Source organism: Xenopus laevis, chromosome 1L (assembly GCF_017654675.1).
Source record: "Xenopus laevis strain J_2021 chromosome 1L, Xenopus_laevis_v10.1, whole genome shotgun sequence".
Classification (NCBI taxonomy): domain Eukaryota; kingdom Metazoa; phylum Chordata; class Amphibia; order Anura; family Pipidae; genus Xenopus; species Xenopus laevis.
In genome coordinates this window covers 114,667,604-114,693,081 of record NC_054371.1, presented here as the reverse complement: position 1 = coordinate 114,693,081, position 25,478 = coordinate 114,667,604, and the positions used below count along the sequence as shown (strand labels likewise).

General features: G+C 37.4%; 3 protein-coding genes across 3 annotated transcripts; all 3 read right to left on the bottom strand.

Moving 5' to 3' along the window:
• Positions 1-8,679: 8,679 nt before the first annotated feature.
• On the bottom strand, positions 8,680-8,992 carry crygdl.28.L (crystallin gamma D like gene 28 L homeolog). The gene has a single exon (XM_018223590.2). It carries the CDS (start codon positions 8,978-8,980, stop codon positions 8,723-8,725), a length of 258 nt encoding a protein of 85 aa, XP_018079079.2. The 5' UTR covers positions 8,981-8,992; the 3' UTR covers positions 8,680-8,722.
• Positions 8,993-15,669: 6,677 nt separating this feature from the next.
• On the bottom strand, positions 15,670-17,237 carry crygdl.27.L (crystallin gamma D like gene 27 L homeolog). Its single transcript, XM_041584498.1, has 3 exons — positions 17,229-17,237; positions 16,497-16,739; positions 15,670-15,988 (listed from the first exon to the last, which is right to left on the bottom strand). The coding sequence occupies exons 1-3, from the start codon at positions 17,235-17,237 to the stop codon at positions 15,713-15,715; spliced, it is 528 nt and encodes a 175-aa protein (XP_041440432.1). The 3' UTR covers positions 15,670-15,712.
• Positions 17,238-21,092: 3,855 nt separating this feature from the next.
• Positions 21,093-22,957, bottom strand: crygdl.26.L (crystallin gamma D like gene 26 L homeolog). Its single transcript, XM_041584493.1, has 3 exons — positions 22,949-22,957; positions 22,222-22,464; positions 21,093-21,368 (listed from the first exon to the last, which is right to left on the bottom strand). Exons 1-3 carry the CDS (start codon positions 22,955-22,957, stop codon positions 21,093-21,095), a joined length of 528 nt encoding a protein of 175 aa, XP_041440427.1.
• Positions 22,958-25,478: the final 2,521 nt, after the last annotated feature.

Sequence of the window (25,478 nt, the reverse complement as noted above, 5' to 3'; positions counted from 1 at the left end):
TTATAGGGTATTCTGTGAAACTGGTACACATGGAATAAAAATGTAATGTAATGAAATCCTAGTCTCCTACTGTTTTGTACACAGTTGAAGTAGGGTGATTGATTGTTTTGCCATCTTTACTGTATACTGTATATCTTGTATGCAAAAAACTTTGCACACACTTACATTGGGAAGAAAGCGACAGGACTGGATGGAATCATTGAAGCCCATCCATTGCTGAAAGTGTGGATATTCTCCCTGCCAGAGATAATACTGGTGTCCCCTGTAACTTGGGTGCTCATAGAGGATCCAATTTCCACCCTCTACCCTGATGGAATTGCAGCGATTGAAGTATGATGACAGGTTAGAACAGTCTGAGCTGCACTCATAATGTCGTCCTTGGAAGTTCCTTTCCTCATAGAAGAAGATCTGGAATAATAAATTCCTGTAAATCATTTTATATTTTAGGGAATGCTAATCATTCTTGCTATTAGTTTGCTCTAAAATAGTTCTTTTAATGTAAGCATGTGCTAATTACAAACTGTAGTCTGAACATTAATTTTAAAATGTATAAATTTATTCACCAGTACTATTCTGTTTCATGTATTAATAAAAAATATAAGTGTCAACATGTGTAATCTTCATTATAATTATAAACCCTAGTTATAGCCAGTAAATTTTGACTTACCTTTCCCATTTTGATTGAGTGGAATTTTCAGTGCAATTGAAGGGAGAGAAAAGGCAGCCTTTATATATGTCCTGTATTGCTGCTGTCTGCATAAGATGAGACTAGTGCTATTGTTTTCTGTCTAGTAAAGTAAATGCAAAGACCTTTTGTCTTGCATTGTGTTTCATATTGTGCTGGGACAGTTATCGCTCAGTGTTTTCTGGTACCAATGTTCCATAGCTTTACTAAAAGGGCTACCTAGCATTCCCAGTAATTCCATAATCTCAATAAATGAATAAATTCAATTTATTTTCAGAGAGCTAACAGCCACCAACCATGCCAAAACATTATAAAAACAACTTAAAATTTGGGCCCTATATGACATATGATGAACACAGCACAAGACTGAAAGTGAATACACATTTTTTTCCCACCCACACTACTTCAAGTCTTGCAATCCAGCATAGGGACTCATACCTGGTCTGACCATTCCCAGATCTCAATAATTATCAACAAACACCTCTACATAAGACCTCAAGGCCAGTGGCACCATAAAGGACAAGGAACCCCTAAACATCACAATTGCCTATGTGTTAGGACCCTTTTTAAAAAGCCCATACACTCTTAAAAACACTCCAAAAATACTCCAGTCTTCCAGCAGCACAATGACAGGTACATGTTTCCCCAAGACTTGGCTGACATCACATTCACCCACTGAGTGATCCCGGAGCAGGACCAAGACTGTATCGCATGTGCACATCGAATGTCTGAAAACCTGTGCATGTGCACAAAGTCTACAGAAGTTCCTTAATCTTCTGCACACTCCAGCATGCATGAGCAGATGGAACAACGTGACCAGCATTAAAGGTATAGTCAACTTCTGTGGATTGTTACAGGTAAGTACAAGGTTTAGTAGGAAATGGATATATCATTTAGTGAGGGGCTTTAGAGGACTATTGTTTGCTCAGGGTTTAGATTTAATGGGCTGATGGGGCTGATCTCTCTAACAGCCGGGGGGACCAGTTTCTCTAGTAGTGATGAGGAGGAGAGTAGAGCTAGCCCTTAACAGATTGTGGTTATAGTGGATTCAATTATTATGAAAGTGGATAGGGTAATTTGCCATCCGGATTGCTACAACTGAACAGTTTGATGTCTTCCTGATGCCAGGGTTTATAGTATGTAGTTGATTGGGTAGACAAATTATTGGGTGGGTCTGGGCATAATGCAGCTGTCTTAGTACATATTGGCAGTAAGGGTTCCTAGAGCACTGGGCTGATTTTTCCTTGGGGTACAATCTATATAAGCCATGATAGATCGCGCCTCAATGGAAGGGGGGTCCACTGTGCTAGGGGAAAGAATGGCTAAAAGGTTGGAAAAGTGTTTAAACTAGGCAATGGGGTGTGAGTCAGAGTATTATAGGAAAACTGGGGTAGACTGTGCAGCAGGATTAGTAAGGGGTTAATGGGGGAGCATACAGTTTACCAGCTAGGGAGATCCCTCTATTACAAGAAAAACAGACTAATAGAAACTTTAAATCTAATTATCCATTAAATAATGTAAATATCAGAGGGATACTTAGTAACCCCCTATGTATGGTGGCAAATGCAGAGTTTGTCAGGTAAAATGGGATAGTTATTTGCATGCACTTCAAACTATTATATAATCAGTATCACGGAGACCTGGTGTAATGAAACCAGTGACTGGGCTGTCAATGTAAATGGCTACACCCATTTTTTGGGAGGGACAGAGGGAATTAAAAGGATGGAGGAGTTTCTCTTTACATAAAACCTGAATTAAAGCGGTGCTCTAAAGAAATAACCGTAGATGGCACTGAAAATTATCAATGGTATGTATGCTACAAACCACCTTGAATAAGTGACGAGATTGAGACCCAACTACTATAACAAATGGCTGCTTCACAACTAGATCAAGTTATTATTATGGGTGACTTCAGTTATCAAGACATTGACTGGGGTAATGGGGTTGCCAATTCGGAAAAGCTAATGGGTTTGTTAATATGCTTAAGGACAACTTTTTATTTCTGCTAGTTCAAGAACCTACTATAAATGACTCTGTTGGATAAAGCTAATGGGTTTTGTTAATATGCTTAATGACAACTTTTTATTTTTGCTAGTTCAAGAACCTACTAGGAATGACTCTTTTGGACCTGGTAATAACTGCTAATACTGAACTCATCGCTAGCATTTTTGTGGGTGAAAATTTAGGGAATAGTGATCATAACATGGTCTCCTTTGAGATTATGTTGCTGAAACTCTATGGAAAGACTAAAACACTAAACTTTAGATGTGTAAACTTTGCCAGTATAGGGGCATCTCTGCAAAATATTAACTGGGAAAGGCTTTTCACAGAGTTAAACACAGAAGATAAATGGGATGTTTTTAAAATGCTGCTAAATAAATATACAGTATATTCCCCTTGTAAGCAAGGAATATTGTCACAAAGCAAAACCTTTTTGGCTCAATAGAAGTGTAAGAGGTTATTTACTAAACTCTGAATGCAAAAATCACAAAAAATCCTTTATTTTTAATTTTATAAAATCGCACTTTAAATTTATTAAACCCCGAGGATGGAAAAGTCAGAATCTGAAAATCCGGTATCTCAGACCTGTCGAGGTTGCATATAAGTTAATGGGAGAAGACCCAATGATTTTTTGATGTGCGCTAGGTTTCGAGGCAATACACCAGAGGCTTCGGAGTTTAAGTGAAAATTACGGAAAAATCATGAAATTAATGAAAAAATTCAGAAAAATTTGTGAAAATCTGATTTTTTCCCCACAAAGCAAATTTTCTGGAAAATGTAATAATAAATAAGAGTAAATAAAACATGAGCAGATTTGATCGGAGTTTGTAGCAGAAAATATTGAAATAAATTCAGAACTGGCTGGGCTGCGGGCACAGGAGCAGGAACCGGCTGGGCTGCGGGCACAGGAGCAGGAACCGGCTGGGCTGTGGGCACAGGAGCAGGAACCGGCAGGGAAGCCATCACAGGAGCAGGAACCGGCTGGGAAGCCATCACAGGAGCAGGAACCGGCTGGGAAGCCATCACAGGAGCAGGAACCGGCTGGGAAGCCATCACAGGAGCAGGAACCGGCTGGGAAGCCATCACAGGAGCAGGAACCGGCTGGGAAGCCATCACAGGAGCAGGAACCGGCTGGGAAGCCATCACAGGAGCAGGAACCGGCTGGGAAGCCATCACAGGAGCAGGAACCGGCTGGGAAGCCATCACAGGAGCAGGAACCGGCTGGGAAGCCATCACAGGAGCAGGAACCGGCTGGGAAGCCATCACAGGAGCAGGAACCGGCTGGGAAGCCATCACAGGAGCACGGACTGGCTGGGAAGCCATCACAGGAGCACGGACTGGCTGGGAAGCCATCACAGGAGCACGGACTGGCTGGGAAGCCGTAAGCAGCAGTTGCTTCAGGATAGGCCCCTCTTGAGCTGTGGGCAGTCGTTGCTGCAGGATAGGCCCCTCTGGAGCTGTGAGCAGCGGCAAGGAAGACCCCTCAGGAGCGGACACAGGAACTGAAGCAGACTGCAAGCATGGAACAAACATGGGAACTGAAGCAGACTGCAAGCATGGAGCTGACACGTACTGAAGCAGACTGCAAGCATGGAGGTGACACAGGAACTGAAGCAGACTGCAAGCATGGAGCAGACATAGGAACTGAAGCAGAGTTTTACTGAACTGCATCTAGCTTGTCAAAAAGAAAATGCAGACTTTGAATAATATAGTCCTGCTTTCTCTCACGTACCTCTAGGTCGAAGAAGGAGGCCTTTGGCCTCACCTTCCCCATCCCAAGGGAGTTGCAGTTCAACAACGGGACTTGAAGGCATGGAGGGCTTACCCAAAGGTTTCCTGCAGTTAGGCTGAGTCATTCTGTAACGTTCACAGTGGGAAACCGCTGCAACAGGAGTTAAATTCACACTTGATAGTGGTGGAAGCCCAGGGAAAAAGCCACAAATACTTGAAGCAGGCATGGGGAAATATACAGGATTTAATGGAACTGAAGCAAAACAGGAACAGGTCAAAAATAAAGTCTATACCAGGCAGGCAATAAAAAGCTAGAACAAAAAACACAGGAACTTAGAATATCCAGGAACAGATTCAGGAACAAAACCAAACACATTCAATGACTCAGCCCTGAGCAAGGCTCAGGGCGTGGTTTATAAAGGGCAATTGATTAGAGAACACAAAACACATGAGGGTAACAAGAAGGGAGGAGACAAACTGGAAACGTAACAAGATATAGGATCACTATAACAGGATCAGGACCAGCCCCAAGAGCCTCCAGTGGCTCACTTGGTAAGTGCACCGACTGTGCACTGTCCAGCAACCCCAGTCCCAAGTGTTCAAATCTCAGATCGTCCTTACACTTTCAAGTTAGCCAAGAAAGCTGAAACATTTGTCAAATATAAGGAGATCAATACATCATGCAAAAAAGCAATCAGACAAGCTAAAATTGGTATGGAAAAGGTCATAAAAATATGTAAATAGTAAAAAAAATGATTGATGTGAACAGAGATAAAGCAGAAGTTCAGTTGATTGATGAGAACAGAGATTCAGAACTGTTTTTTTCATCTGTCTACACAAATGAGGTACCAAGTAATGAAGGTTTCCTTCTAAATAGTTCCAATTCTATTAATTGAACATGCATGGTTCACACAAGGCAAAATTCAAAAGAGACTATAACATGTAATGATAAATAATGGTCCAGGAACAGATGGTATTCATCCCAGGGTACTAAAAGAGTTTAGCTATGTAAATTGCCAAACCTCTTTACTTAATTTTTCAGGATTTATTAAGTTCTGGCATGGTGCAGAGAGACTGGCGAACTGCTAATTTGGTGGCACTATTCAAAAAGGGATCCTGTTCTCAGCCTTAAAACTACAGGCCATTTAGTCTGACGTCAGTGGTAGGAAATATTTTCAAAGGGGTATTAAGGGATAAAATAGTTAACTTCATTCCAAATCAAAATACTATGAGTTTGTGCCAGCATGATTTTATGCGTAACCGATCTTGCCAAACAAATATAATTGCCTTTTATTAGGAGGTAAGCAGGAACCTTGACTCTGCAATGGCAGTGGATGTAATCTACTTGGACTTTGCTAAAGCATTTGATACAGTACCACACAGAAGGTTAATGGTTAAATTAAGGAATATTGACTTGGAACATTGTATAATTTCTATTTTTGCTGATAATACTAAATTGTGCTGAACTGAAGTTCCATGTGAGATGTTGCAGAGTGATTTGACTAGATGAGAAAACTGGCTAGCAAAGTGGAAAATGAGGTTCAATATTGATAAATGCAAGATTATACACTTTTGCACAAATAATATAAATTCAAGTTATACACTAAATGGCAGTGTGTTGGGGCTTTACTTAATTGAGAAGGATTGAGGGGTTTTTATGCAGTGCAGTTTTTGGCTCCAGCCCTTAAAATTTATATAAATGAGCTGGAGAGAGTGCAGAGATGTGCAGCTAGACTGGTTAAGGGGGTCAATGATTTAAACTATGAGGGTAGATTGTCAAGGTTGTGTTTGTTTTCTATGGAGAATAGATGCTTGTGAGGGACATGATTAATCTTTATAAGTACATTAGAGGGCATTAGAGACCATTAGAGTGAGATCTATGTTTTCATAAAATGTATCATCAGACCAAAAACCAGCCCTTTAGACTACAGAAAAAGAAATTTCATTTGAAGTAGTGTAGGTGGTTCTTCATAGTGAGGACAGTGAGGCTGTGGAATGCCCTGCCAGGTAATGTTGTGTTATGTATTTATTAATGATTTAAACATAACAGAGACCATGTACTGTATGCAGAATTTTACAGCTGAATAACAGCTGAGCAGTATTATGTATGATAATGAGTATTAGACATATGTGTATTAGACACACACAGAGACAGTTTATCAATATCCTAAAAGCTTTAATTATACTTATTGACTTTATGTATTTATATAATATAGATGTATTACACATATACCCACTGTTATGTCTAACAAAAGAATCATGTATTTCATGTACTGTCCACTAGTAATGGGCAAATTTATTCGGCTGGCATGGATTCGCTAAGAATTTCTGGATTTCACAGCGAATGTTTTTTGCGAAACTGCCAAAAAAATTGGCCATGAGAAAATTCACTGCAACAAAAATTGTGTAACACTGCAAAATTGTCACATGTCAAAATTATTTTGACAAAAGAGTCGCACATGTAACAATTGTCGCACGCATAAAAATTGTTGTGTGTCAAAATTATCTGGACGGCCATTGACTTTAATGCATTTTGACAAAAGAGGCGCACCTATAAAAATTGGTTCTTGTGTAAAAGGTGTAAAATAATGTAATTGCATATTATCAATAAATTCATAATGGTATGTAACATGCATGCCATTTAATGTACTGAAGGAGCTCTATAATTGGTATTTTTATTAGGGTTTTCACTTAAAATACAATGTTGCTTGCCCTTTGCCTGGCATTTAATACCTATGCACAGATCATTAATAACTTAAATTGGCACATTTTGCTTGGAAGAGAAATTTTACTCTTCCTATGCTGAGAGTCTGGGGATGGTGCACTTGGACAACTTTTTCTACTTTGTGAGTGTTTATACACTTTGGTCTTTTGTGCCCCTTTCCTACTAGTTTAGTAAAAAAAAATTGAGAAACCCCGGGAAAATTCACGCAAATTTGGAATTATTCTGGAATGACTGTAGTCAGTGGGACTATATTGTGGTTAAGGTGTTTTAGGCCTGCAGTAGCATATCCACTGCCTTATTGTGTTATATAAGCTCATTCCCACGGTGCTAAAACTTCATAGAAAAAAATTATATCATGTTGCCAATTTTTTGGACAGTTCTTTAGACAGAGGGATGGTGGTGGGGTGCTCTAATCCACAAACTGTATCCACAGCCAAGCCATTAAACCATGTTATATACAGTACATGTTTTTTTAGCTGGTTAGATCTAGAATATAAGAATGCCTTTTATGTAGTATGCAAATTTAAAAGGGTTTTATGTTGCAGTGGGACATCTATTTCTCCTTACATTTGGAAATTGGAAAGAAATTGGCACAGCAGGGTGCCTTGGGACATTCATCTATATACAATTGAAGTTATCATTTCCCTAAAAACCCAAACCTAAGCACAGAATGCTGTACTCTACTTCTTGATTGCATTTTCAGTAGAATTCATTCTCAGATTTGCACTAATCTTGAAAGGGATTAGCTGCTGAATGTTTGTTGATATATTTAGCAAACTCAGGGACTGAGCAGAGAGTAAATTTAAATTAAAAGCCAGTTGATGCTTTTACTCCAAATTGGAATGACTTTGTAACTAGACAATTCCATATAAATAAACTATAGAAATTTCATACAAATAGACACAACTTTTATCATCTAAATATATCAAATATATCAATCACACCAAATAAAGACTATATTCAGTAAGGTCCTGAGTATCTCAGCATTGTAATTGACTATGTGCAACAAAAACATAAAAATATAGGGAAATTAAGTTTTCTGCTAAAACACAGAACAGCAATGATTGTCATTTAAAATGATATTAAATTGTTAATGTTCTCAATACATTAACAATTCCCTTAAGGAGTAAATATAGAAGTGCCAAGAATCACCCTATGTGACTTAATACAAAAATAAAGAAGTTAAAAGGAAAGAAGAGAAAGGACTTTAAAAACTACAATTCTGTGGGGACAGAATTTGCATTTAATGAATATACAAAATCTAACAAATGTTGTAAAGCAGCAGTTTGGAAGGCAAAGATAGAAAACAAGGAGTGCATTGCAGCAGAGGCTATGATTCAATTTAAACTGGAAGCCAGGTCTGTGTTAATGACTTTACCCCAAACATGTATGTTCAGAAATCCTTGTAACTGGACAATGCCATACAAATAAACACAGAGTTGTTCATTAAGCCATAAATATAGGATTTTACCTAAAACTGTACTACAGATTTAAATAAGTACTACACAGAGAAGTAATTTTAAACATGTCTGTTTTATTGAATTATCAATATAACTGTATTAGTACATTTTTGACTGGATTTAAAATTTGTGATGAACTCTTCTGAATGAGCCAATTCTGGCACTTGAGGCTCCCCAGTCATTATATCTCCTGTATTCTCCAGATCTCAGGTAGTACTGACGCCCCCTATAGTTGGGTTCCTCGTAGAACATCCAGTGGCCATCAGACACATTGCAGGAGTGAATGTCATGGAAACGGAATCGATCATAAGTATTGGGGCAGTCATCAAAGAACTCCATCATCTGTCCTTGGAAGTCTCCTCTTTCATAGATTCTCATTTTGTACTGGCCATGGTACTTAAAAAATAAGATTGAAAACAAAATAATAAAAAGATCTTTTTATTTAAAGGCAATACTTTTTCAGCTTTTCACAGATAGCCTTGTGACCTTGTTTTAAAATAATAGTTGTGCAGTTATAAAAATCATTTTATGTTGTATTTGTATCTTTTAACATAAAGGTAAAATCTGGTTCTATACCACCACCGATGGTGCACAAATGTTTGTACACAAGACATCAGACGGCTGACTTCCCTGTACAATGGACTCAAAGCTATTTCTGTATTAAAAGGTACTTGCACCTAAACTTAGTCCTTTTGTAGGAACACCAGTGTGCCAATCCAGCCTACTCTAATGAATTGTGTACAAGTGAGAGTATTGATGCAAGTAGACACTAAAACCCTAATGCTATTATTAACACCTCATGCATTTTTGTGCCGAAAGTCATGCCATGTCCCCCTGAAAATGTTGCTAGTGGCTGCAATGACATTGAACATTCTGAGAAAAAAATTGCATTGTGAGAATCTTTACAAACACTTACATTGGAAAGAAAGCGACAAGACCTAATGGAGTCATTGAAGCCCATCCATCTCTGAAAGTCTGGGTATTCTCCTTGCCAGAGATAATACTGGTGTCCCCTGTAACTGGGGTGCTCATAGAGGATCCAGTTTCCACCCTCTACCCTGATGGAATTACAGCGATTGAAGTATGAGGACAGGTCAGAACAGTCTGAGCCGCACTCATAGTGGCGGCCTTGGAAGTTTCTTTCCTCGTAGAAGAAGATCTGAAAGAAAATATTGAATGAATAATTTTTTTTCAAAAAAACTGCTCCAATTGATACCGTACTTTTAAAGAAATGGCAGTTTTATTGCTGGCAATTTGAAAAAAAAATTGAAGTCCTACTACTATAGTCACAGATACAGTTCTGGGTGCACAATGGAGTTTTTATACTTTTCCGGAGAAAAGTTGCCATGTAGAATTACTGCAAATTGTTTCATTTTTTAGTGAATGTTAATCATTTGTATTGCAATTAGTTGGTTCCAATACACTTTTTGTAATGTAAGCATGGACTTATTACAAATTGTAGTCTAAACATAAATTTGAAATGTCTACATTTTTTCACCAATTATATTGTGTCTGTAAGCATTAATAACAAATATAGAAGTAAACAAGTGACTCCTAAAGTGTGTAAACTTGATTGTAATTAAAAGCCATTAGAATAGTTAATGATTTGGGCTTACCTTTCCCATTTTGATTGAATGGAAGTTTCAGTGCAATGGAAGGGAGAGAAGTGGCAGCTTTATATATGTCCTGTATTGCTGCTGTCTGCATAAACTGAGCTGAGTGCTTTTGCTTTCTGTTTAGTAAGGTAAATGTAAAGATCTTTTGTCTGGCATTGTGTATGATCTAGTGCTGTGACAGTTATTTCTCAGTGTTTTCTGGCACATGTTTTCCATAGCTTTACCAAAAGAGCTACCTAGCATTCCTATATAGTTTCAGAAAGCTGACAGTATAGAAAATGTTCCATACTTAGACCATTAATAGTCCAGTGTTTTCTAAGTTACCAGGGAATCCATAATTAAGAAGCATTTGATCATTGGGAATCTGCTTGGTAATACATATAGAGTAGGCATTAAGGGTAGTCTTCCAACACACTGTATAATGCATTTGGGTTTCTCTTCCTTAAGCATTTCCTTTTATACCTTAAGTACAGTAGAAATTAGTTGACAGAAGTAACACCAGTGAGCATTTATGTAGGAGCTAAAATGGCAGTGGTAAATTATCCCCTCAATTGCATATGTAAGTTGGAAGGAACCATATGTTGTAATACCAGTTTTAGCTTTTTTTTCACTGATTATTAAAGTGGCGAGCATTTTAAACAGTTGCTTATTAGTGATGAGAGCAACTTTTTGCCAAGTTTCTCCAAGAAAATCGTCTATAGACGATATTTTTACCATTTTGAGAAGTCACCCATCACTATTGCTCATCATGATCAAGGTACTGTTTTATTATTACAGAGAAAAAGGAAATCATTTTTTAAAATCTAAATTGTTTGAATAAAATGGAGGCTATGGGAAATGGCCTTTCTGTAATTTGGAGCTTTCTGGATAATGGGTTTCAGGATAATTGATCCCATACATGTACTGAATTCTATTTGTCACTGTAATATGGGTACCCCCTAGGAATAGTGTATAATTTGTAACTAAATACTTGGAATGATTTTGACTGTTTTCACTAAACATCTGCTTAATGGGCATCATTGAATGTAAATTTCACTGCAGTGCATTCACTTTTATCCACATGTATGGTTTATATGGTCTAAATATAGCATGATATTAAACTGGTTAGTCCTTATGAGTCAGACATAGCTATTTAACATCAGAGGCCACCTGTCTATATGTTTTCAGTGATGCATACATTTTATTTATATTTGTATTTGCACTTTATATATCAGTACATATTTGGGAATCAGCTGCTGTCACACACCTTTTAGTTTGGATATTTAGTTTATTAATGAAGGTTTGAGTGCTCTAAATGTATGGATCTTATTCTTCCTCCTCCATATTGTTTCATTCAGTGTTTCTCTGTGCTACCCATCATAATTCACTAACAGGATAAATATAATGAATATCTATTTAAAACTTAAATAGTTACTAAAAACATGTGAGCTCAATCATATGTATCCTAAAATCTATTAATATTTTTAAAGACTGGGAAAGAGAACTGCTTTTATAAAAATTGTAGTACTCTTTACATAGTAAATAACATCGTAAATAACTTTTTAAGTCTATATATAACCTACCTAACTATCTTACATAACCCTGTATAACCTTAATTAGTGATGGCCGAATTCATTCGCCAGGCGCGAATTTGCGGCGAATTTGCGCGATTCGAGCCCAGCGAATAAATTCGCGCAACCCCGGCGAAAATTCTCGGTAAAAATTCGCTGGCGTCAAAATTTTTTTTTCGAAAAACGGGCGCCAGCGCCAAAAATGGGCGCCGGCGTCGAAAAAACGGGCGCCGGCATCAAAAACGGGCGCCACCATCAAAAACGAGATGCCGGCGCCGTTTCGCAAATTTTTCGCCGTTACGCACATTTCGCACGAAATTCGCGAATTTTTCGGCGAAGCGAAACGGCGCAAATTCGCCCATCACTAACCTTAATTTCTTAAAAAGCCATCCAACCCTACTTAAAGCTATCTAATGTATCAGCCAATATGACTGATTCAGGGAGAGAATTTCACATCTTCACTGCTCTCACTGTAAAAGATTCTTTCTGAATATTTAGATGGAAACGTCTTTCTTCTAATTGGAATGGGTGCCAGGTCCGGACTGAGAATTAAAATAGGCCCTGGCATTTCAGGTACACAGAGGCCCAATTAGCCCACACAGAGCCCAAACAGCTCTTACCAGCCCAATAAATACTGACTTTCTATTGCACCTTATAGCAGCCCCTCTGGCATTTGCCAGAATCCGCAGATTGCCAGTCCGGGCCTGATGGGTGCCCTCTTGTCATCTGTAAGGACGTACTGGGAAACAAAGCAAAGCTTATTGCAGGATCCTAATGGTAATTTTAAGAAATGTGTTCATACAAAAAAAAACAAAAAACAATATATGTATATATATGGCAAGAGAATATCCTTTATTATAAAGTACAGGTCCAGGGGGGCACCCATGGTAACACGTATTTCCAGCACATCCTCATCCCATCCCATACTAGTTTATTTAACCATGTCTTTCAAGGAGGCTTCTTCAAGGAGATGTTCAAAGCGACTATCATCACATATTCCCATTAATACATTTGGACCAAGCAGGCTTTACATAAGGCAGACAAGGCCCAGATAACAGAAGGAAAATGCTATCGCTCATAAAGATCACCAAAAGGAGGAAGGTTCCTACGGTCCATAGAGTGCATAGGCAGTGTCGGACTGGCCCGGCGGGAAACCGGGAAAAAACCCGGTGGGCCCCGACCCTCGTGGGCCCGCGCTGGGCCAGAACCCTTCTCTAGATATTTCTAATTGCGGAAAAAAACCCCAATTTCCGGCGATGCGCAGCGCCGCCACCGCATGCACGCCGAATGGCGCGGTTGCGCATGCGCGCCAAATGGCGCTGTGGCGCATGCGCGCCAATCGGCGGTGTTGCTGGGCCGACGCATTTTAGTAGGGGTGCAGGGGGGCCGGAGGGGGGCCCCTGGACAGCAGTCCCGGTGGGCCCCGGGCCCCCCAGTCCGACCCTGTGCATAGGTATTGAAGGACGGGCAAATGGCATGCAATGCTGTATCTTAAGTGCCTTAAAATGTTACATGCATGTTACATACCATTATTCATTTATTGATAATATGCAACTACATTTTTTTACACGTTATTTTGTTTTTCCATTTGTTTGATTTATTTATTTAATGATTCAAATGTAACAGAGACCATGCACTGTATGCAGAATTTTATAGCTGAATAACATTCACCAGCTAAGCAGTATTATGTATGATAATCAGTATTAAACATGTGTGTATTAGACACACTCAGCGACAGTTTATCAATATTCTAAAAGTTTTAATTAAACTTATTGACTTTATGTATATATATAATGTGGATATGTTACACATATACCCACTGTTGTGTCTAATAAAAAAATCATGTATTTTTGCAGGCTCTGGAAATTCAAAATAAGGCAAAACCAAACAAACTAGAACAATACTTTTACAGGATCTTCAACATCCAATATAGTGTATAGAAACCAGCAAAGTGGAATGGTAATTATGCATACTGAACTGTGCCAAGTATACGAAGTACAACAAAGCTATTAGACAACATGCTAAAGCAAAAGCAAGTTAATCAGTCAATAGCACAAATAATTAACCCAGAGACAAGGCAGTAAATAACCCTTATGAAATAGCGGATCAATTTGCAGACTACTGCTCTACCTGTATAATTTGCATTTTGACAAATCAACCCCACAACCCACCAATAAAGCTATATAACAATCCTTAGCAGCAGCAAATATGCCACAAATTCAACCATACCAGTTCAGTCAACTAAGTAGACTCATCTCCCCAGACAAAGTAAAAGTGGCTTTAAAGTCAACCCCACAAGGGAAGGCACCAAGCACTATGGTCACACACTTTAGCTGCAATTCCTGCAAAAATGATGACTGCCTGTGAAACAGGAGTGTGCATCCATCTGAATAAGCATGTGGGTCTGTTACAAATATTATATTACAAATATTATATATAATACAAAGTCCGTGCACCCAGAAGAAAATAGATGAGTGCTTCTGAAAATGATGAAGTGGGCTTGGAGAACTGCTCATTTTTGAGGATGGCAGCTGTGGTAGGAAAATGGCGAACAAGCCTGCTTTATGAATACTCCTGGAAGGTAGCATTTTGTTTCAATTTAACCTATTGTATGCAGCATTATAGGGGGCTGGATTGATACTAATAAGTTTAGCTGTAAAGGTTTACATCTCCGTTAACACCTTCTTCAGCAGTTTTTATTGTGGTTTTGCATACTTGTCTGCAGTTAAAATAATATAAATATTTCTATAAATATGAATAGATTTAAAAAAAAAAAAAAATAGTAAAGCACCAATTTCCATAGTAAATGTAGTTTCCCACTGGCAACATTTGGCATGCACAGTGTGAACATTATATACAAAGACTGTGACAGCAACAAAGGCTGCACCAATTAGGATAGGGCTCCATGCTGGTCACTTTTTGCATGCGCACTGCAAATACAGTATATCCTCTGTGGAAACCCATGGAAACTGAGATCTACACAGAGACTAACAAAGTCTTTCCCAGAAACTTGAAACAAAGTATTTGCACATACAAATGCGAATAACACAAGACAATTTCCGTTCTCGCTCGTGTGTAGTACAAATTTTAAAGTTTCAGTATGTTAAGTCAAGTGAGCATACATGGCAAACCTCTTAACCAATATCATTTTAGGATGCGCAATGCTTATCTCGCAAATTGCAGCAGTTCATTTACGTAATTATATTCAGTGTCAATACTAAAGATGAGCTACAACTCCCATCTTAGAGACCTGGGTCCTACTCGACATCTAAATATATCAAATATATCAATCACACCAAATTAATAATATATTCCGTAAGGTCCCGAGTATCTCAGCATTGTAATTGACAATTGTGCAACTAAAACATAAAATATATTGGGGTATTATATTTTCTACTATTATATTTTCTACTAAAACACAGAACAGCAATGATTGTCATTTAAAATTATATTAAATAGTTAATGTTATCAATACATTAACAATTCCCTTAAGAAGTAAATATAGAATTACCACGAACCACCCTATGTGACAATAGGAAAATAAAGAAGTTAATAGGAATAAAGAGGAAGGCATTTAAAAACTACAATTCTGTGGGAACAGAAATTGAATTTAAGGAATATACACACTCTAATAAATGTTGTAAAGCAGCAGTTAGGAAGGCAAAGATAAAAAATGAGGAGTGCATAGCAGCAGAGGCTATGATTCAATTTAAACTGGAAGCCAGGTCTGTGTTAATGACTTTACCCAAAATAGGTATGTTTGCAAATCTTGTAATTGGACAATGCCATACAAATAAACACAGAGTTGTTCATTAAGCCATAAATATAGGATTTGACCTAAAGCTGAACTACAGCTAAAAATAAGTACTACACAGAGAAGTAATTTTAAACATCTGTTTTATTGAATTATCAATATAACTGTATTGGTAGATTTTTGACTGGAATTAAAATTTGTGATGAACTCTTCTGAATGAGCCAATTCTGGCGCTTGAGGCTCCCCAGTCATTATATCTCCTGTATTCTCCAGATCTCAGGTAGTACTGACGCCCCATATAGTTGGGTTCCTCATAGAACATCCAGTGGCCATCAAACACATTGCAGGAGTGAATGTCCTGGAAACGGAATCGATCATAAGTATTGGGGCAGTCATCAAAGAACTCCATCATCTGCCCTTGGAAGTCTCCTCTTTCATAGATTCTCATTTTGTACTGGCCATGGTGCTTAGAAAAAAAGATTGAAAACAAATAATAAAAAGACCTTTTCATTTAAAGGCAATACTTTTTCAGATGGCCTGGTGACCTTATGTTAAAATAATAGTTCTGCAGTTATAAAAATCATTTTATGTTGTATTTGTATCTTTTAACATAAAGGTAAAATCTGGTTCTATACCACCACCAATGGTGCACAAATGTTTGTACACAAGACATCAGACGGCTAAGTTTCCTGTGCAATGGACACAAAGCTGTTTCTGTATTAAAATGTACTTGTACATGAACATAGTCCTTTTGTAGGAACACCAGTGTGCCCATCCAGCCTACTTTAATGAATTGTGTACAAGTGAGAGTATTGATGCAAGTAGACACTAAAACCCTAATGCTATTATTAACACCTCATGCATTTTTGTGCCGAAAGTCATGACATGCCCCCTGAAAATGTTGCTAGTGGCTGCAATGACATTAAACATTCTGAGAAAAAAATTGCATTGTGAGAATCTTTACAAACACTTACATTGGAAAGAAAGCGACAAGACCTAATGGAGTCATTAAAGCCCATCCATCTCTGGAAGTCTGGGTATTCTCCTTGCCAGAGATAATACTGGTGTCCCCTGTAACTGGGGTGCTCATAGAGGATCCAGTTTCCACCCTCTACCCTGATGGAGTTACAGCGATTGAAGTATGAAGACAGGTCAGAACAATCTGAGCCGCACTCATAGTGGCGGCCTTGGAAGTTCCTTTCCTCATAAAAGAAGATCTGAAAGAAAATATTAAATGAATAATTGTTTTTTCCAAAAACTGCTCTAATTGATACAATACTTATACGTTTTTTGCTTTTAAAGAAATGCCAGTTTTATTGCTGGCAATTTGAAAAAAATTTAAGTCCTACTACACACTTGTTGTTAGAGAGAACCGGCACAGATACAGTTCTGGGTGCACAATGGAGTTTTTATACTTTTCCAGAGAAAAGTTGCCATGTAGAATTGCTGTAAATTGTTTCATTTTTTAGTGAATGTTAATTGATTTGTATTGCTATTAGTTGGTTCCAATACACTTATTGTAATGTAAGCATGGACTTATTACAAATTGTAGTCTAAACATAAATTTTAATTGTTTACATTTTTTCACCAATTATATTGTGTCTGTAAGCATTAATAACAAATAAAGATGTAAACAAGTGACTCCTAAAGTGTCTAAACTTGATTGTAATTAAAAACCATTAGAATAGTTAATGATTTAGGCTTACCTTTCCCATTTTGATTAAATGGAAGTTTCAGTGCAATGGAAGGGAGAGAAGTGGCACCTTTATATATGTCCTGTATTGCTGCTGTCTGCATAAGCTGAGCTGAGTGCTTTTGTTCTGTCTAGTAAGGTAAATGTAAAGATCTTTTGTCTGGCATTGTGTATTATCTTGTGCTGTGACAGTTATTTCTCAGTGTTTTCTGGCACATGTTTTCCATAGCTTTACCAAAAGAGCTACCTAGCACTCCTATATAGTTTCAGAATGCTGACAGTATAGAAAATGTTTCATACTTAGTCCATTAATAGTCCAGTGTTTTCTAAGTTACCAGGGAATCCATAATTAGGAAGCATTTGCTCATTGGGAACCTGCTTGGTAATACATTTAGAGTAGGAATTAAGGGTAGTCTTCCAACACACTGTAAAATGCATTTGGGTTTCTCTTCCTTAAGCATTTCCTTTTATACCTTAAGTACAGTAGAAATTAGTTGATAGAAGTAACACCAGTGAGCATTTATGTACGAGCTAGAATGGCAGTGGATAAATTATCCCCTCAACTGCACATGTAAATTGGAGGGAACCACATGTTGGCTGTAATACCAGTTTTGGCTTTTTTTTTTAACTGATTATTAAAATGGTGAGCATTTTAAACAGCTGCTTATTATTGATGAGAACAACTTCTTGCCAAGTTTCTCCATGAAAATCATCCATAGACTTTGCATTTCGGCAAATTTTCACCATTTTGAGAATTCACCCATCACTATTGCTCATCATTATATATATCTATATATAGATATATATATACAGTATATAGATATGTATATATATAGATATATATATAGGGCCTATTATCTAGATTGCTTGGTATCTGGGGTTTTCTGTATAACTGATCTTTCCATAATTCTTCATACCTTAAGTCTACTAGAAAATCGTTGAAACATTAAATAAAACAAAATAAGCTGGTCTGGCTTTCAGTAAGGATAAAGTACAAGGTACTGTTTTATTATTACAGAGAAAAAGGAAATCATTTTTTAAAATCTGGATTGTTTGGATAAAATGGAGGCTATGGGAAATGGCCTTTCTGTAATTTGGAGCTTTCTGGATAATGGGTTTCAGGATAATTGATCCCATACCAGTACTGAATTCTATTTGTCTCTGTAATATGGGTGCCCCCTAGGAATAGTGTATAATTTGTAACTAAATACTTGGAATGATTTTGACTGTTTTCACTAAACATCTGCTTAATGGGCATCATTGAATGTAAATTTCACTGCAGTGCATTCACTTTTATCCACATGTATGGTTTATATGGTCTAAATATAGCATGATATTAAACTGATTAGTTCTTATGAGTCAGACATAGCTATTTAACATCAGAGGCCACCTGTCTATATGTTTTCAGTGATGCATACATTTTATTTATATTATACATGTATTTTTGTATTTGCACGTTATATATCAGTACATATTTGGGAATCACCTGCTGTCACACACCTTTTAGTTTGGATATTTAGTTTATTAATGAAGGTTTGAGTGCTCTATACAGGTATGTACGGCTCTTGTTGTTCCTCCTCCATATTGTTTTATTCATTGTTTCTCTGTGCTACCCATCATAATTCACTAACAGGATAAATATAATGAATATGCATTTAAAAGTTAAATAGCTGCTAAACACATGTGAGCTCAATTATATGTATCCTAAAAATCTATTACTATTTTTAAAGACTAGGAAAGAGAACTGCTATCCTAACAATTGTAGTGCTCTTTACATAATAAATAACATAATAAGTAAGGTTTAAAATATGACACGTCTATCAAGTTCAACTTTTTTAGTCTACATATAACCTGCCTAACTGCTAGTTGCCTCAGAGGGGGAAAATCCTTCCTGAGATGGCAATCAGACCAACTTGTACTATGAGCGGTCTTACATAACCCTGTATTCCTTCATTTCCTAAAAAGCCATCCAACCCTTTCTTAAAGCTACCGTATATACTCGAGTATAAGACGAGTTTTTCAGCATCCAAAATGTGCTGAAAAAGTCTACCTCGGCTTATACTCGGGTCAGCGAGCAGTAGCTGAGATTGCAGTCACTTTTAATCATTCCTATACCAACAGTTCACTTGGGGAGAGACTGCAATATCCCACAATGCCCTCTGTTGGTTATATGAAAGAATAACAGTGCACCCTCTGTTGGTTATATGAAAGAATAACAGTGACTGCAATATCACACAGCGCCATCTCTTGGTTATATGAAAGAATAACAGTGACTGATATATCACACAGCACCCTCTGTTGGTTATATGAAAGAATAACAGTGTGCCCTCTGTTGGTTATATGAAAGAATAACAGTGACTGCAAAATCACACAGTGCCATCTGTTGGTTATATGAAAGAATAACAGTGCGCCCTCTGTTGGTTATATGAAAGAATAACAGTGACTGCAATATCACACAGTGCCCTCTGTTGGTTATATGAAAGAATAACAGTGACTGCAATATCACACAGCGCCCTCTATTGGTTATATTAAAGAATAACAGTGACTGCAATATCACACAGCGCCCTCTATTGGTTATATGAAGGATTAACAGTGATGGCAATATCACACAGCGCCCTCTATTGGTTATACGAAAGATTAACAGTGATGGCAATATCACACAGCACCCTCTGCACATGGTAGTGGGACAGTGGGACAATGCACACAGTAATCCATTTGGCAATTCTCTGTCACCATCAACTTTGCAAAGAAGTCCGGTTGATCGCTGGGGGGGGCTTTGGCAGAATGTGCGCTGCTGGGAGACAGGGCTGTAGTTGTGTCTAGGCTTATACTAGAGTCAATAAGTTTTCCCAGTTTTCGTAGGTAAAATTAGGTACCTTGGCTTATACTCGGGTCGGCTTATACTCGAGTATATACAGTAATTAATGTATCAGCCAATATGACCGGTTCAGGGAGAGAATTCCACATCTTCACTGCTCTCACTGTAAAAGATTCTTTCTGAATATTTAGACGGACCTCCTTTCTTGTAATTGGAATGGGTGCCCTCTTGTGAGCTGGAACAAAACTGGTAAACAAAGCAAAGCTTATTGCAGGTTCCTAATGGTAATTTTAAGAAATGTGTTCATATAAAAAAGAACAAAACAATATATGTAAATATATGGCAAGAGAATATCCTTTATTATAAAGTACAAGTCCAGGGGGGCAAGTGCCCCCACTTGCCCCTATATGTGGACAACTATGGCAACACATGTTTCCAGGACATCCTCATCCCATACCTTACTAGTTTATTTAACCATGTCTTTCAAGGAGGCTTCTTCAAGGAGATGCTCAAAGCGACTATCACCACATATTCCCATTAATATATTTGGACCAAGTATAAATAGGTAATGTTCTCAATACAATAACAATTCCCTTAAGAAGTAAATATAGAAGTACCAAGAACCACCCTGTGACAATACAAAAATAAAGAAGTTAAAAGGAAAAAAGACAAAGACATTTAAAACTACAATTCTGTGGGGACAGAAATTTAATTTAATGAATATACACACTCTAATAAATGTTGTAAAGCAGCAGTTAGGAAGGCAAAGATTAAAAACGAGGAGTGCATTGTGGCAGAGGATATGATTCAGTTTAAACTGGGAGCCAAGTCTGTGTTAATGACATTACCCCCAAACAGGTATGTTTGGAAATCCTTGTAACTGGACAATGCCATACAAATAAACACATTTTATTAACATTGTTCATTAAGCCATAAATATAGGATTTGACCTAAAGCTGTACTACAGATATAAATAAGTACTACACAGAGAAGTAATTTTAAACATGTCTGTTTTATTGAATTATCAATATAACTGTATTAGTAGATTTTTGACTGGATTTAAAATCTGTGATAAACTCTTCTGAATGAGCCAATTCTGGCGCTTGAGGCTCCCCAGTCATTATATCTCCTGTATTCTCCAGATCTCAGGTAGTACTGACGCCCCCTATAGTTGGGTTCCTCATAGAACATCCAGTGGCCATCAGACACATTGCAGGAGTGAATGTCATGGAAACGGAATCGATCATAAGTATTGGGGCAGTCATCAAAGAAATCCATCATCTGTCCTTGGAAATCTCCTCTTTCATAGATTCTCATTTTGTACTGGTCTTGGTGCTTAAAAAATGAGATTGAAAACAAAATAATAAAAAGATCTTTTTATTTAAAGGCAATACATTTTCCTCTTTTTTACAGATGGCTTTGTGACCTTGTTTTAAAATAATAGTTGTGCAGTTATAAAAATCATTTTATGTTGTATTTGTATCTTTTGGGAAATTCCAAAAACACCCGCACACCCTCGTCCTGCGATAGTGACTCCCTGGTGCACAGCAAAGGAAGGAGACGGCCACCTTCCAAGTAACAGCAGTACAAAAATTTCACCGGCACACAGGATAATGCAAGCAGGCTCGGCCTTGCTATGTGATTTATTGCAGCATGCAACGTTTCGGGGTTACCCCCTTTATCAAGCATCATGCTTGATAAAGGGGGTAACCCCGAAACGTTGCATGCTGCAATAAATCACATAGCAAGGCCGAGCCTGCTTGCATTATCCTGTGTGCCGGTGAAATTTTTGTACTGCTGGTATTTGTATCTTTTAACATAAAGGTAAAATCTGGTTCTATACCACCACCGATGGTGCACAAATGTTTGTACACAAGACATCAGGCGGCTAACTTCCCTGTACAATGGACACAAAGCTGTTTCTGTATTAAAAGGTACTTGCACCTAAACTGTACCTGCACCTTTTGTAGGAACACCAGTGTGCCCATCCAGTCTACTCTAATGAATTGTGTACAAGTGAGAGTATTGATGCAAGTAGACACTAAAACCCTAATGCTATTATTAACACCTCATGCATTGTTGTGCTGAAAGTCATGCCATGTCCCCCTGAAAATGTTGCTAGTGGCTGCAATGACATTGAACATTCTGAGAAAAAAATTGCATTGTGAGAATCTTTACAAACACTTACATTGGAAAGAAAGCGACAAGACCTAATGGAGTCATTGAAGCCCATCCATCTCTGGAAGTCTGGGTATTCTCCTTGCCAGAGATAATACTGGTGTCCCCTGTAACTGGGGTGCTCATAGAGGATCCAGTTTCCAACCTCTACCCTGATGGAGTTACAACGATTGAAGTATGAAGACAGGTCAGAACAGTCTGAGCCGCACTCATAGTGGCGGCCTTGGAAGTTCCTTTCCTCGTAGAAGAAGATCTGAAAGAAAATATTGAATAAATAATTTTTTTTCAAAAAACTGCTACAATTGATACAGTACTTATAAGTTTTTTGCTTTTAAATAAATGCCAGTTTTATTGCTGGCAATTTGAAAAAAATAGAAGTCCTAATACACACTTGTTAGAGAGAACAGGCACAGATACAGTTCTGGGTGCACAATGGAGTTTTTATACTTTTCCAGAGAAAAGTTGCCATGTAGAATTGCTGCAAATTGTTTCATTTTTTAGTGAATGCTAATCATTTGTATTGCTATTTGTTGGTTCCAATACACTTTTTGTAATGTAAGCATGGACTTATTACAAATTGTAGTCTAAACATAAATTTAAAATGTCTAAATTTTTTCACCAATTATATTGTGTCTGTAAACATTAATAACAAATATAGAAGTAAACTAGTGACTCCTAAAGTGTGTAAACTTGATTGTAATTAAAAACCATTAGAATAGTTAATGATTTTGGCTTACCTTTCCCATTTTGATTGAATTGAAGTTTCAGTGCAATGGAAGGAGAGAAGTGGCACCTTTATATATGTCCTGTATTGCTGCTGTCTGCATAAGCTGAGCTGAGTGCTTTTGTTCTGTCTAGTAAGGTAAATGTAAAGATCTTTTGTCTGGCATTGTGTATGATCTTGTGCTGTGACAGTTATTTCTCAGTGTTTTCTGGCACATGTTTTCCATAGCTTTACCAAAAGAGCTACCTAGCATTCCTATATAGTTTCAGAAAGCTGACAGTATACAAAATGTTCCATACTTAGTCCATTAATAGTCCAGTGTTTTCTAAGTTACCAGGGAATCCATAATTAAGAAGCATCTGATCATTGGGAACCTGCTTGGTAATACATAAAGAGTAGGAATTAAGGGTAGTCTTCCAACACACTGTAAAATGCATTTGGGTTTCTCTTCCTTAAGCATTTCCTTTTATACCCTAAGTACAGTAGAAATTAGTTGACAGAAGTAACACCAGTGAGCATTTATGTAGGCGCTAAAATGGCAGTGGATAAATTATCCCCTCAACTGCACATGTAAGTTGGAAGGAACCATATGTTGGCTGTAATACCAGTTTTAGCATTTTAAACAGCTGCTTATTAGTGATGAGAGCAACTTTTTGCCAAGTTTCTCCAAGAAAATCGTCTATAGACAAAATTTTTACCATTTCGAGAATTCACCCATCACTATTGCTCATCATGATCAAGGTACTGTTTTATTATTACAGAGAAAAAGGAAATCATGTTTTAAAATCTGGATTGTTTGGATAAAATGGAGGCTATGGGAAATTGCCTTTCTGTAATTTGGAGCTTTCTGGATAATGGGTTTCAGGATAATTGATCCCATACATGTACTGAATTCTATTTGTCACTGTAATATGGGTGCCCCCTAGGAATATTGTATAATTTGTAACTAAATACTTGGAATCATTTTGACTGTTTTCACTAAACATCTGCTTAATGGGCATCATTGAATGTAAATTTCACTGCAGTGTATTCACTTTTATCCACATGGTTTATATGGTCTAAATATAGCATGATATAAAACTGGTTTGTCCTTATGAGTCAGACATAGCTATTTAACATCAGAGGCCACCTTTCTATCTGTTTTCAATGATGCATACATTTTATTTATATTATACATATATTTTTGTATTTGCACGTTATATATCAGTACATATTTGGGAATCAGCTGCTGTCACACACCTTTTAGTTTGGATATTTAGTTTATTAATGAAGGTTTGAGTGCTCTATATGTAAGGCTCTTGTTGTTCATCCTCCATATTTTTTCATTCAGTGTTTCTCTGTGCTTCCCATCATAATTCACTAACAGGATAAATATAATGAATATGTATTTAAAACTTAAATAGTTACTAAAAATATGTGAGTTCAATCATATGTATCCTAAGATCTATTAATATTTTTAAAGACTGGGAAAGAGAACTGCTATCCTAAAAATTGTAGTACTCTTTACATAGTAAATAACATTGTAAATAACTTTTTAAGTCTATATATAACATACCTAACTATCTTACATAACCCTGTATAACCTTAATTTCTTAAAAAGCCATCCAACCCTTCTTAAAGCTATCTAATGTATCAGCCAATATGACTGAATCAGGGAGAGAATTTCACATCTTCACTGCTCTCACTGTAAAAGATTCTTTCTGAATATTTAGATGGAAACGTCTTTCTTCTAATTGGAATGGGTGCCAGGTCCGGACTGAGAATTAAAATAGGCCCTGGCATTTCAGGTATACAGAGGCGCAATCAGCCCACACAAAGCCCAAACAGCTCTTACCAGCCCAATAAATACTGACTTTCTATGGCACCTTATAGCAGCCCCTCTGGCATTTGCCAGAATCTGCAGATTGCCAGTCCGGAACTGATGGGTGCCCTCTTGTCATCTGGAAGGACGTACTGGGAAACAAAGCAAAGCTTATTGCAGGATCCTAATGGTAATTTTAAGAAATGTGTTCATACAAAAAAGAACAAAACAATATATGTATATATATGTATATATGGCAAGAGAATATCCTTTATTATAAAGTACAGGTCCAGGGGGGCACCCATGGTAACACGTATTTCCAGGACATCCTCATCCCATCCCATACTAGTTTATTTAACCATGTCTTTCAAGGAGGCTTCTTCAAGGAGATGTTCAAAGCGACTATCATCACATATTCCCATTAATACATTTGGACCATGCAGGCTTTACAAAAGGCAGACAAGGTCCAGATAACAGAAGGAAAATGCTATCGCTCATAAAGTTCACCAAAAGGAGGAAGGTTCCTACGGTCCTGTTTAGCCTTGACGCAGAAAAGCCATTAGATAGAGAGCAAAGAGTGCATAGGTATTAAAGGACGGGCAAATGGCATGCAATGCTGTATCTTAAGTGCCTTAAAATGTTACATGCATGTTACATACCATTATTTATTTATTGATAATATGCAATTACATTATTTTATACTTTTTTTTGTTTTTCCATTTGTTTGATTTATTTATTTAAT

Coding starts and splice junctions, on each gene's coding strand:
- crygdl.28.L (XM_018223590.2), bottom strand. CDS start 8,980: ATGAGAATCTATGAAAGAGGAGACTTCCAAGGACAGATGATGGAGTTC.
- crygdl.27.L (XM_041584498.1), bottom strand. Junction 15,989..16,496: donor CTTGTCGCTTTCTTTCCAAT/GTAAGTGTTTGT, acceptor TTTTTTTCTAAG/CACCATGGCCAGTACAAAAT.
- crygdl.26.L (XM_041584493.1), bottom strand. Junction 21,369..22,221: donor CTTGTCGCTTTCTTTCCAAT/GTAAGTGTTTGT, acceptor TCATTTTTTAAG/CACCAAGACCAGTACAAAAT.